Source organism: Echeneis naucrates, chromosome 5 (genome assembly GCF_900963305.1).
Source record: "Echeneis naucrates chromosome 5, fEcheNa1.1, whole genome shotgun sequence".
Lineage (NCBI taxonomy): Eukaryota > Metazoa > Chordata > Actinopteri > Carangiformes > Echeneidae > Echeneis > Echeneis naucrates.
This window is the reverse complement of record NC_042515.1, coordinates 23,458,531-23,472,005: the sequence shown is the minus strand read 5'-3', so window position 1 is coordinate 23,472,005 and position 13,475 is coordinate 23,458,531. Positions and strand designations below refer to the sequence as shown.

The window sequence follows — 13,475 nt, the reverse complement described above, 5'->3', positions numbered from 1 at the left end:
GCTCACTCTCTCTTCAATTGCTGGGGTTGTCATGGTGATTGGGGGAGGCTTGCCTCAGCGGCCCATAATTTCTGGAGAGCTTGTCTGGATGTGACACTTGCCTTTCAGGCAGCCATTGTTTGATTCTGATTTATGTATGTTTGTTGCACTTTAACACCACCTTCCCCACACCTCCAGCTGGGCAGCAAAGTTTTAAAGGATCAATACAGCAGACACCTGAAAAAAGCTGATTTCCAAAGTTTTGTTGATTGTTTTGGTTGAATGATTGAATGAAGATATGGTACTTTTTTTTTTTTTCCAAGAAATGATTGTTTTTCATCTATAAACTCATTATTAAGACCTCACATACGTTTTTTTCCCCCTCTAAGCTGCAGATTTAGCTTTTTCTCTTTTTCTCTTGCCTCTTTTTCGCTGCTTGAAACTGGGCTTATTTTCCAACCAGGCCATCTCTCTTCCCTCCTAGTGGGTGTTTCCACAACACAGAGGAGTCCAACCACAGGCCAATCTCTTTCCCCATCTCTATGTGGTCAGCCTGTTAAGGACTTTTTGTGTACAGCATTTTTTTCCTCTTACTTTTTTTCTTCCATCCCTCATTGGGCCACTTGAGCCTGGAGCAGATGGAAAGATTGTAGTGAGGGGAAAGCAGCAGAGAGAGGGAGTGAAGTGGAAGAAGCCATGCAGAGTGAGGCTGGCCAGCGACAATGCTTGATGAACTGAACCACTGAGTTACAGAAAGAGTTTCTTCCAATTTGAAGTGAGGCACAGAGGCATTAAGAAATCTGAAAGGACAGCTCTGAAGGAAGACATCAACTGATCATCTCGCTCTTGGAGCTAAAGAAGCGCAGGACGTGGAGAGAAAAAAAGAGCAGACAAGGAGAAAGAGGGGACTTCCACAAATGAGAGTTAAAGCAAAGGGGGAGAAGGAGAGGCTCAGAGGGACCAGACAGTGAAGGAGAAAGTGAAACAGGATTACTACAGGTGTGTTCACAAAGAGAGGGCCAGAGCACAGTCTCCCTTAACAAAAGCAGTTGTCAGTAGACACAGGAGACAAATAGCCAAGTCAGACAGAAGCAGAGCAACAGAAACTAGACAAGGATGGCCAACTCAGGTCTCCAGTTGTTGGGTTATTTCCTGGCATTGGGCGGCTGGATCGGCATCATCTCCACCACAGCTTTACCCCAGTGGAAGCAGTCATCGTATGCTGGCGATGCCATCATCACAGCTGTGGGTCTGTACGAGGGGCTGTGGATGAGCTGTGCCTCGCAGAGTACTGGACAGGTGCAGTGCAAGATCTTTGACTCCATGCTCTCGCTGGACAGTGAGTACAATATTTGAGTTAGGTTTAACAAACCCTGACTCTCCCTTGTTATAACTTGTTCTTCCTCTACTCACATTCATCTCCCATTTTTCAACTCTTTGGCACATATGCAGCTATAAAGACTATTGTGTTTCATATAAAAATCTAAGGATTTTGTGTATTGATGATCATTATCTTATTTAAGCGAGACTAAGAATATGCAACATTTTTTGTGGGTTGAATACCTTTTGGGGAAGCTGTGCAGCAACTACAACTGTGATTAAGTGATATTTGTTGGCTAGCTGACAAAAATGATGCTGAAAAAGCACAGTTCAAATTCAAGTCAGTCAATAATCCTCTATTAATGAATCACCAGAAAAGCTTCCTCTAGTCTTTTTTTCACACATTATCTTTTTCGTTTCCTTCCTTTAAATTTCTTAAATAATAGTATTTTTGATTATACACTAGTGTGTGAGTTTTCATTAACCACTTTTACTTAGTCTTTCCAATCTCTCTCAAAAATAGTTGTTGTGCCCCAAATCACATCAACAGTTACTATAGCTGGCTCATTCATTTGATGATTTGGAAGCTGTGTGTCTCACTTCAAATGTCACTTTTAACAACTGTAATAAAGTGGATTTATGCTTTGGAAGTCTAAACATTGAGCGTAATGTGTGAGGGAGGGGTCAGGAATGTTGTGTTCGAACATAAATTAGTTCTGTAAGCAGGACCGACTCATATTTGATTAAATGAATCCTTTGATTGAATGAATCTATCTACTGCCTGCTTAAATCATCCTTTTATTCTGTCATTAGAAATTCTAATGAAAGGCTACGGGGGTGGGCTCAGTCAGAAGCCGTTTTCACTCAACAAATGAACACACCACTTACTGTGTTTTTCTCTGTGGTTTGGGGCTGAAGTGCTGCGTCTTGCTGCGGCGCACTCTCCTTGGACTAAGAAATGAGGCACTTTGCAAACATTTTGGTGTCTTGGTGAGTCATTATATCAAAACACGTTCTGTGGTGTTCTGTGTGGCAACGGTGCCCAAGCTGATCTCCAGTCTCCTTTGGTTCGCTGCAGTGATAAGAACAGTGTATTGTCCTGGCAGATGAATAGGGGCTGTGAAGAGAATAAAAGGGCAGTGTTGAGCCAAACACCAGAGATATTCCCAGAATGTGCTCGGTCTTCCCCACACACGCACATTGTTCTGTTTGTCCATTAACACACCCAGTGAGTGTGGATTCAGACTGAAGAAAAAGGGTTAACTACATGTTCGTCTAAATCCACACTGAAGCGAAAAGCTGTGACCGAGCATTCCTGTTCATTCACAGGTTTATTCAGGCATTTCCACTAACAGATTATGAAATACAGCAGATCATGTGTCTGGGGTCCAAGAAGGCACTGAATCCTAATTAAATACCCCTATGGTGTCAGTTTGATCTGGTACTATCACAGGTTTGAGTTGAGCAAACTATTCTCTCTGGCTGGAATCACAGCGGGAGCACCATGTGATAGTGGATATAATTGTTCACCAGACTGTGCTCCACTCAGCTGGTGTTGCCAAGCAGCTGTAGTGGAAACTACTGCAGGTTTGCTGAGCTGAAAAAGGAGATGAAGATTATAGTGAGGATGAAGTACTGTTTGGAGGATTGGCCGTGGACTGAGGACAGTAGTGCTGAAAGGACAGCTCTTGAGAAGATCTAAGCATGATCATACTCACATTGATCCATCAGCTCTGTCACACCACATGTTAATTTCATACTTCAGCGATAAACACATATCTTACCATGTCCTAGTGCTAAAGACGTATGTTACTGTAACCTATGCTGTTCCGATACCTTTATTACTGAATTGAGTATTTGCTGAAAGAAGATTGAGATTCAACAGATGAGGACACAGCACCAAATTAATTTAAATTACATTTTCACAGTTAATTTAACCATATTGCATTGCTGGCATGGCTTTGTGTTTCAACAAACCTCAGTGCATCAGCTCCTATAAAATCCACAATATGCTTTCTCTTCCTACCTTAAATCCTTAATCTTATTGTTTGTATTGAAGATATGCATTTTTAAATATAGCAAAAACATAATTCCTTTATATATATATATATATATATATATATATATATATATATTCCAGTTTTAGGTTAACTGTTGGGCTGTTGTCAGCCACACGTTCAGTGAGGATTACTTCTGGCAGCAGGATGGTGTGTGCTGGATGACTGACCCAGATTATATATATATATCACGAGACTTACCCTTGAAGACTGGTTTGGGACTCACATAGTCATATTCACAGTCTCTTCTGAAATAGGAATTTATACCCACATAAAATTCTTTGTTCTTTTCTTTTTTTAATCTGACTGTTTGATAATTATGAGTCAAGGTTATTAGGACCTGGCCTTTTTTATACTTAAAATTGAAGGAAAATGTGATTTTAGCCAATTGAGATGCGATAACACAATAGGGATTACCATGCTAATCGGTCTGTGCTGTAGCTGGATGGGGGAAGGGCTGATGATGTTTATTATTTGGTTTTACACCTCAGTAGCCAGTATGCAAACAGATGTTATGTATGAAAGAGTCACAAGTGACCTCACAAAGGGACCTTACAGAGCCCACGCACACACACTCATTGAAAGCTTGTGGCTGGCACTACCAACTTTGGCACTGGAAAGAGAGGGCCCACTGGGTGAGCCAGCCCACGTCCTTCTTTAGCTCTCCCCTTTAGCCTCTAATTCACCTCAACGGCCCCCAAATGTCCCTCTGGTTTGTCACTGCCTGAAACTGCTGAGTATTGTCATTTAGCATGTGGGGCCAAAACCTCGAAACCTTCACAAGAAAAGAAGGAATGCTTAGAATAGAAGAAAGAATTTTAAAAAATCAAGCTGTCCTCTGTTGAAGAGCATTCAGATACATGAAAAGGAGCTCTGAAGCCGTAAATCTGACTTCAAAGGTTGTTCCATCCTCTTTCTGCCACCATAAGTCCCCTCAGGTCAGCCTCTGAAATCCAGCATCGCTGCTTTGCCTGAATGATGGCATATGTTTCAGAATGACAAATGAAGACTTGAGGTTCCTACTCAGACTGTTGCTGAATCCAGAGTCGTTTTATTTTTTCATTATAACAGCAACATATAAATGTTCTACTTTATACAACTCTAAATTATAAACTAGAGAAATTTGTAATTTGTCATTTCAGTTAGGATTACCTATGAACTTTTCTGGCCTTTTCTAGTCTGATTTATTTCAGTGTCAGTGAGTTCATTGTTGACCTTGAAAACCAGAACAAATGGGTGAGAGGACAAAAAACAACAACAACAACAAACAAACAAAAACAAAACAACTCCAACAACAAAGTAAAGTTGGTATTAATATTCAGGTGCTCTCCTGTTTGCCATATTTATTGATGCTTTGTTTGTGGCTTTAACACTATTCGATTGCTGTTCCTCTCTTCTAGTCTATAAACAATGGCTTACACTCCAAGTTATTGTTATTTGAAGCTAACGTCCGTGACCTTGGCTGTTAAACCTACTTGGACACCTCTGTCATGTTTACTTTAATTACCATACTTGTCAGCTCTGTTGGACATCAGAATCAGGATGCTGAAATTTGCATATTTTCTCCTGCTGCCAGTATTTCAACAATTCCCTTGCTTATTGTAAACAAGACACACTACATCAGTGTTTTGACAGTATCATTAAGTGTTTAGCATTACTATTGCACTTTTGAAAGTTGTTAATGTGTGGCTGAGTTTGAGTCAGTTATGTCTGATCGCTGTGGCGACAGCCCCATGAAAAACAATCTTGCTTTGTGACAAAGCCACACTAATCCCACTGTGTGAACCACGTAAAGCAGACCCTCCTACAGCTGTTGAGAGAGAGAGAGAGAGAGAGAGCGAGAGAGAGAGAGAGTTGTGTTTCATCTGTGCAGATATTGTGTACTTGCACATATGTGTGTGTAAATATGTGTAAATATGTTCCTCCCACTAAGTTATGTGTGTGCTGAGGCCTGTGTGGGCAACACATTAGATTTTTGAGAAGGCAAAACCACTGAAGATCTGGAGGATTATTCAAGGTCCTGAGTTGTGGCCATCAAAGTCACCCCTGGGCCCATAAACTCTGGCATTACTCTGCTCTGGGAAACAAAACAGCGATGGACTCTCTTTGTGAATGCATGTGGTCTCTCATCAGTCCTTTGTGGCCTGTGTTGCTTCCTTCCCATATAACGATCACTTTTATGTTCAGAGAAATGCAATTTTATTCCAAATGATGGACTGAAACTCTATCTGTAGTTTTCATCTTCTCAACATTTTCTTTCTCTTCCTGGCCTTTATATTCCACTCTTACTTTCACATCCTCTATTGTATTGCTGTCATTCCTTTCTCCATGCCTCCCTCTGATCCCTGCCTCCTCTTGTCTTGTTCTCTATAGTCCACATCCAGACATGTCGGGCCCTTATGGTGGTGTCAGTGCTGTTGGGCTTTATGGGGATCATCATTAGCGTGGTGGGCATGAAGTGCACTAAAGTGGGAGATAACAACCCGGCCACCAAGACTCGGATCGCTGTGACCGGAGGAGCTCTCTTCCTGCTTGCAGGTGTGACTTCTGCCTGATTCCGTAAATGTCTTGTTTGGTTTGTAACTGAAATTACACCGCAGTATGTCCTGCAATTTGTGCCTTTAGTGAGAGTGCTTTGGCATTTTTCTGGCCCAAATCTATCTCCAGGAGTCTTCTGGGCAATTAGAGACGCTTCTGTAAACAGGAAGTTGTCATTTTAGAGGCATTAGTTGCTGATTTTAGACATAAACCATAATCTCAGGGGACGATATCATCTAACCTATTCCCCAGCTCATCAGTGTGCTGCAGTGAGTGTTTGCAGTCTTCTCTGCTGTATTCATTTTTTGTCCCTCCACAGGTTTATGTACACTGGTCTCTGTGTCCTGGTATGCCACTCAGGTGTCCTATCAGTTCTTCAACCCAAATACACCGCTCAATGCCAGGTATGCATCATGTATCAGTATTTGTGACTACAGTGCAAATACCCATAAGACAGATCAGAAGTTTAGGTTCATACCATTCCCTTCTCCCTTTTTGCTTGCAGGAGTTAGCTGCTGTGATGCTATGAAAAAATATGGTAATCAATATTTGAACTGTAAAGAGACGGGCCATTTTTTCTGGCGATTAATGAATTCTGACTGAAAATCATTGTTTTTTCTTGCACACACTCTTCTGTGTATTGCTGTAGTTTCAGGCAAAATATTACTGCCTTGATCAAACATCCCTGTAGGATTTTTCCTTGAGATGAGGACACCTCTTTTATGATCTTCAAAAGAAAATCATCAACTGTGGGAAATAGAAACTGACAGACATGCAAGACAGAGTGAACATCTGCTGCTTCTACTCCCTCTCAAGTCTAAATTTTTCTGAACATAGTGTGCACTATCAATACTGTTTCATTTCTATTAGTGGTGTGCAACAATACAATTCTTGAGCAGGATTAATTTCTTAATTCAAAAGTAGAGTATTACTTATTTTTTTCTAAAAGTAATGCAACGCGAACTAAAGTGTGAAAAGATTTAGTTTGGTAACACTGTACGTTGGTTTTTACAGCTGTAATGAGAACATAGGTCAGTCTCGCAGAGGTTTTAAATTCTGTTGATATTATCGACTCCACCCCAAGAGTTCTCTCCATTACACCTCTCCCTTTTTCTGTCCCCACCTCGGTTCTTTCATGTTCTGGTTCATATGAGCACTACAGCAAGTTTGTACGTGTATTCAAAACCAATAAGCAATAGAACCTACTGTAGAGTTGGGTATTGATTCTGATTAAGATTCTGCTTTTTACTTCCAGTTCTTAATGGTTCTTGATTCAAATTTTCCAACAGGTGGGGCCAAAATGATGCTTATTTTTTAAACTATTTTTTTTACACTGACCTTTCCTACATTCACATTCCCCAACTGATCCAATATGGTATATGAGACCTGTAGAAGTTAAAAGCCGATTTGGTTTCTGTTTCTAAATGATATGCTTCACATATATTCTGCTCACCTTTTTGTTCACTGCTCTGAATAGTAATATTGATCACTTTTAAAACTACAACATGGCTTTGATCTGAAAAGCAGATCATTTGGGATGATGTGTTACACTGTACCAAGTCTGACAAATCATCTCACTTAACAAAATGACCACGCACTTCAGAGCATCCGATGCTTCCATGTTATCAGTAGTGTGCTTGCTCCTTATATATTTCCGCCAAAAAACAAAGAGCCTAACAAAAGACAGTATTACAGTTGTGCAGTCCCCGACAAGCCAGTGCACTGTTCTGTCAAAAACCCTACATGCATTCAACTCAGGTGAGGTTCAGCTACACAATTGTATGGAAACTGAAAGTTGCAGGAGCAGCAAGGGACATTTTTTTAGCAATCAATTAACAGAATTGAAATGAAAATTTCTTGATCTCAATCCCTTTGCAATCGAAAGTTTGGAACAGGGTATAATTTAGAACTAGTTCTCAGTACCAAACCTTAATGGACCGTTGAAAAAACAAAACAACACACACAACATAATCATTAGCAAAATTCATAAATGCATTATACAAGTCAGAGACTGCATATTCAGAAATATTGAAACCAGAGAGAGCTTGCTTTTTCCTGTTAAAGGAACCTTGTAGCTGCAACACTTGTGATACTGTCACATGGGCTGATGTTCAGATCTTACCCAAAGACAGTCGAATGATGGTCAATTTAGGTCAAATAAGTCATGACATCAAATTAGCCAGCGAATGGCTGGTAAACATCGATCATTATATCCTAACTGCTCTGGCCTGGGAGCAAAGCTGATATTGCTGCATTTATTAGAATTGTAGAATAACTGAATATTGGCAGCTTATCATTTTTAGGAGGCTATGAATTCTGTAACTAAGCGTAAGATGAACTTGTTTTTGTTTAAGTCATTCTCAATATGGATGTCTTTTATTTGGAGATGCATTTTTCTATTCTCTAATGATGGGCTTAGTGAAGTGTAAATCATGCTGAAGTTTCAGTCTGTAGAGACAGTGGTTCTCTTCTTTTTCCAGGTTAAATTTGGAGTTCATAATAACAACAACAGTAACAGAAATACAAAGCCTCTGAAACAAAGCATGTTTACCTCTTTGCCTGCTTTTAAATCTTTTTTTCCTTGCTTCCTGGCAGGTATGAGTTTGGCTCCGCTCTGTTCGTGGGCTGGGCAGCAGCCAGTTTGACAGTACTGGGCGGGTCCTTGCTGTGCTGCTCCTGTTCCAAAGATGACATGCGAGGACAGCAATATTACCGCCAATCACAGCCGTCCACAGCCAGGGAGTACGTGTAAACCCCAACCCCTCCCAGCAGCCAACCAAACAGAGAGCAGAGGACACACTTGGCACCATCCCCTTTTACTCAAATTATGTCTGCTAAAATGAAACCAGAAGACTATCATGCATGCAGCCATGTAAAAGTCACACACTGGGATGACACACATGGACTCATATATACCGCACATAGTATCACACTTTAAACACACAAAAGATGCCCTACAAACTTAAATATGAACACAGATATTTTACATAAATCCAGTTCACTGACATAATTGATTGAGTTTGCATTATAAATGGAACCCTCTCACGTGCTTTAATGCCACTAAATGTCACTAATTGAAATTAGTGTACCTGATTAAATCTGACCCACGAAACACTGAGTCATCCACTTTCTAAAAGAAAAAATTAAAACCAATTAAAGAAATGATTCTTACAACAGCAAAATTACATTTCAAGTTAGTCATAGACAAAATGAAATGAAAGGTCCCGGCAGATACCTAGAGAGAATTGATATGGAGTTAGAAACTATAAAACACAATGAACGTTTATTACCAAGTCCTATGCTTCCTGGTTGGAGCTGCATCTGAGTTTTGCCCCCTTACTGTGTTGTGTATTCACACTCCACTGCTGCAGGTTGGGTTGTGTAAAGAGGGAGCCCAAAACCAAAGAGTTACTGAGCAGCTCTTCCTGGCAGACACAAATGTTGCCTTGAACAATCTCCCCAGGAAAGCAGGTTGTGACCAGAGAGAATCTGAATGATTGCTGTTGGGAATAAGCACACAGGTTGTGATCCTAACAAAGTCATCTTAAATGTGAGAGACCAAAAATAACTGAAAATAAAGCGGGTGTGTTAAGTGCTCTTTGAAAGGAAAGACTCTGGCGGCCATTTTACAACAGCTGAGCGACTCCCCATCATTAGAAGAAGGTCTCTCTCATGCAGTCCTGTTTTACACAACAATCATCTGATAAGACACATCTGAACTGCAACAGTGGAGACAAACTGTCAGAAAAAGGTGTCTGCTGAGTATGAATGCTGTTGATTATCATTTCACTCTTTTATTCAACACTGAGAGAAAGTGGAGGTTCTCTTTGACACATCACATCCTAACCCATTTACTAATACGCACACACACACACTTTCATACCTTCCATTAAATAATCTCGTTTATATCCTATCCAATATTTAAATAAGAGTTCAGTGTAGTTCTCAAAAGTATAATCTGACTTCTAAATAAAATAAGATGTTAGCACAGTATGACAGATCACAGTGGACCATGAGCTGACATGATACTTAAAACAAAGAAATAACTTATTTATGCTGTATTTAACATCAGTGCCGTCAACATTATGTAATTTATTTCATATAAGGCCTCCACATGGATAACTTACAGCAGCTATAGCAATTTCAAAATCTGTTCCACATTAGAGACTGTAAATCTGGACAACAGGTCTAAATTGGGTTTTGAATTCCCCCTTGATGCTTCCACTTCACTTTGTTCTCATTTGGAATTCATTGAAAGAGCTGGCCCATCACTGTTCCAGATAATAAAGCCATTAACTTTTCTTAAGATAGGTCCCAGTCACCCCATTTCCCATCCACAAGGACTCACTTCTTGGTAGACACTTGTTCGTGGAGTGCTCTTTTTATTGTCAGATTGGAGGGGGGTCCACAGGAGGGGGGTTCCTACAGGAAATTCCTTGTTTCCTTTAAATGAAGGGGGAGGTCACATGTCAGTGAGTAGCAGGTGTGTTTTGAATGGGGATTGCTCAAAAACAAGTCTGATAGAACTGTCTATAAAGCTATGTCCAAAGAAAAGATATGGGAATGCAGAAAAGTAACTTGGGTTAACAACCTGGTGACTTTGGCTTAGATGAACACAGGAAAAAACAAAACTGGCTTTTGACAGATAGAAGGTGTGTTGCTTTTTTTTTTTTTTTGGACAGCACTGAACTAGATTTTTCCCTGCTACATTCCATATGATAAGCTAAAGTTAACTTTTTATCTAAGAAAGTGAAGGCAATAATTGTATTTCTCAGAATTAAAAAAATAGGAAAAAAAGCAGATGAACTAACAGCTCACTTGAGTTCACTCATAAAAAAACGATTTGATATGTTGTGTTTCACCTCTTATCAATAAGCACATTATTACTAACACATACTGGTCACATGTAATGACTTTATTCTTTCATTTAGAAACCAGGTGACATGTAGTTTCACTTTCACTCATTTTGCTTTGCATCTCACTATCTTTAACACTTCATAGCTGTTGTAAACATTTACAAGGTCTTGATGTGTCTCTTATTTCTCCTCCTGTCCTCTAATCCTGGTCTTTTCTGACTGTCTTCTTCTCTTTTCTAATTCAGGGCAGAGTTGTTGAGTGAAACTAGTTTCCCAGACTGATCAGCCCTCGCCTCTTTATCGAGGACTATCCACCTGTCCAACCACTGTCTTCCCCTTTTTTCTCCCATTACCTCTTAGACCCAAATTTGGACCTCTTGTAGCAGAACATTTTCCTTTTCCGCGGTACTACAGCTGCACCTCATCAATTATAATGGGCAGTAAGATGCACTGTCTTCTCCCATTTCCCCCTTACCTTTTGAGCCTCTCTGTAAATATGGACTCTGATCAGATCTTTCTTTTTAGAAATGAGGTGACCTCCTCTATTTCAGCCTGTATACAACTCTATTCCATCTTCCATGCCCCCAGCCCCCTCTGCCAAACTATTAGCTGAAAGTTAACAATGAGTTGAAACACTTTGTGGTTTTGTTGGGCTTATTGATGACTTCAGTTATATCCTGTGACCTCTGGGTGCTTTCGTAAATGTGTCTCTTTGGTTTTATTTTGTGTCCTCTATAACTGTACTTTGACTGAAACGTGTCTTTTTTCCCTTTTGAATTTCAGACCAAATGTTAAAAGTACCCCACCAGAGAAAAGGGAGCAGTACTTGTAGTTTGGGAGAGTCTTCTGGCCTTACCATGGTTTAGATTCTGTCAACAGACAAAACCCTCTCACTGAGGAACTCAAAACAGACAGACACCGCTAGAGAAAGAAATTACAAACCGCAACCATTCAAGTACATCATGGCGACATAAATTAGGGTCTTTGTTGAAAGTGTTTTTGGAGGATTAAAAGAAATAGTTGTTTTGTGGGTATATAAAAAGATTAAATAATGTTTTGTCTGTTTTGCTGGCTTTGGGAGAGACAGTCATTCAGGGTATGTTTTCTATAACATGTTAAAATGCCCGGGTGTATATACCACCTGCTCTTTTCTTTTTCTTCTTCTTTTTTTTACTACATATATAATATTTTCCTGCAGTGCCTTATAACACGTTTGTTTTTCAACTCTTCATAGTCTCACATCCAATCTGAGGGACGTGTGTCTATAGTTCCTCTGCCAGCAGTTCTGTTTACTTTTTCTATTGTTGGATCTCTGAAAATGAATGTGAAGCTACGCTACAGTATCCCTTAAGAAACAACAGCGACATACATATTATACATCTTCAGAGTAATGCCTTATGCACTGTTTATAAGAGGCGGTGTGCCTGTTTCGAAGTAGCCTGGATTGAGGATATACGGAGTACATTCATTTTATTCTGTTAAGTGCCAATATGATTTTGTGTGAATGATAGAGTCGTTGTATTTTTGACTCTAAGGATGTACTGTACTGTGTGCTGTCTCATGTACTAAAGAACTCCAGTTTACTGGGTGTTCAAATGCCCCTCTGATGCCTGCATGTATTTACCATTCCTTTTATCTAATATTTACTTCCTCCATGTTGTATATCATCTCATTCACATTATACCCCTGTTTCTTTTAGAATAAAGTAAACAGTGACATAAGCATGTTTTTGGCTGTGAGTCAATGCTTTTATCAGTTGTGTTCTGACTTTTTACTTCATCTGCTCATTCCTCCTCTCCAGCTCAAATATTTCTTTTGCACCCTGTTGTTCAATAATTGCAGATGTGGAATTCCACTTCTGCTCCACTGGACTGTGGCACACTCTCAGAGGTGGACTGGCGATATGAACTCACACAGCTACAGCTCACAACAAGGCTTGATCACAGAAACTCAAGTTTATTTTAACATTCAGCTCAAATGAAACAGCGCCACATTTTGTTTGGTCCAACAACTCCTCTGTAAATCATTTGCCCTTTGTTATCCCTTGAAAAAGAAATTACAACAATCTGGAGACATTTGAATGAGCTAATTATTTTGTTTCATGAAAAAGAAACGCACAAGCCATTCCCTATGGCTTCACATTAAAGGGCCCATTGTTTTACACTTTCCCTGTGTGGCGTGAGGAACAATGCAAGCACATGTTTATTAAGAGTTTGGAAATTATAATCAGAATAGCCAAACAGCAAACAGAATAGCCAATATACTCGTGAGGCATGAAAGATGCCAGATGTCAGATTTAAAGCAATCCATAACCTTTATTACCAAATTCTTTAACAGTAAAACAGCAGTAGTAAAGTCTCCTTCTCACATGCATTTATCAAGGAAAGGTAGGGCCATTCAGTGGCTGAGGCTTAATGGTGATGAGAGGGGTCGAAGAATGGCTGATTCCAACAAAAGAAAATCATCCAAGTCATTTGTGACAACCACACACAAATAGAGGTGAAAGAGATCACGACCAAGGGGATGCAAAACACACACCAAACAGTAAGACCATCACCTAGGAAACCAGCGCCACCCTTCAGCTGCCCTCAGGGCAGAAGGAAATCATAATAATGGGACAACATTTAATTAACAACCAATGCGCAACCAATAAAAAAGGGAACAGATTGTAGCAGCCAAAATTGTACAAATTATCAAAATAAACTGAATATCTGGTGCCATAAAC

General features: G+C 39.9%; 1 protein-coding gene across 1 annotated transcript; it reads left to right on the top strand.

Moving 5' to 3' along the window:
* Positions 1–594: 594 nt before the first annotated feature.
* cldn19 (claudin 19) lies at positions 595–12,460 on the top strand. The gene is made up of 5 exons (XM_029503130.1): positions 595–1,318; positions 5,730–5,894; positions 6,214–6,298; positions 8,490–8,636; positions 11,534–12,460. Exons 1-5 carry the CDS (start codon positions 1,096–1,098, stop codon positions 11,580–11,582), a joined length of 669 nt encoding a protein of 222 aa, XP_029358990.1. The 5' UTR covers positions 595–1,095; the 3' UTR covers positions 11,583–12,460.
* Positions 12,461–13,475: the final 1,015 nt, after the last annotated feature.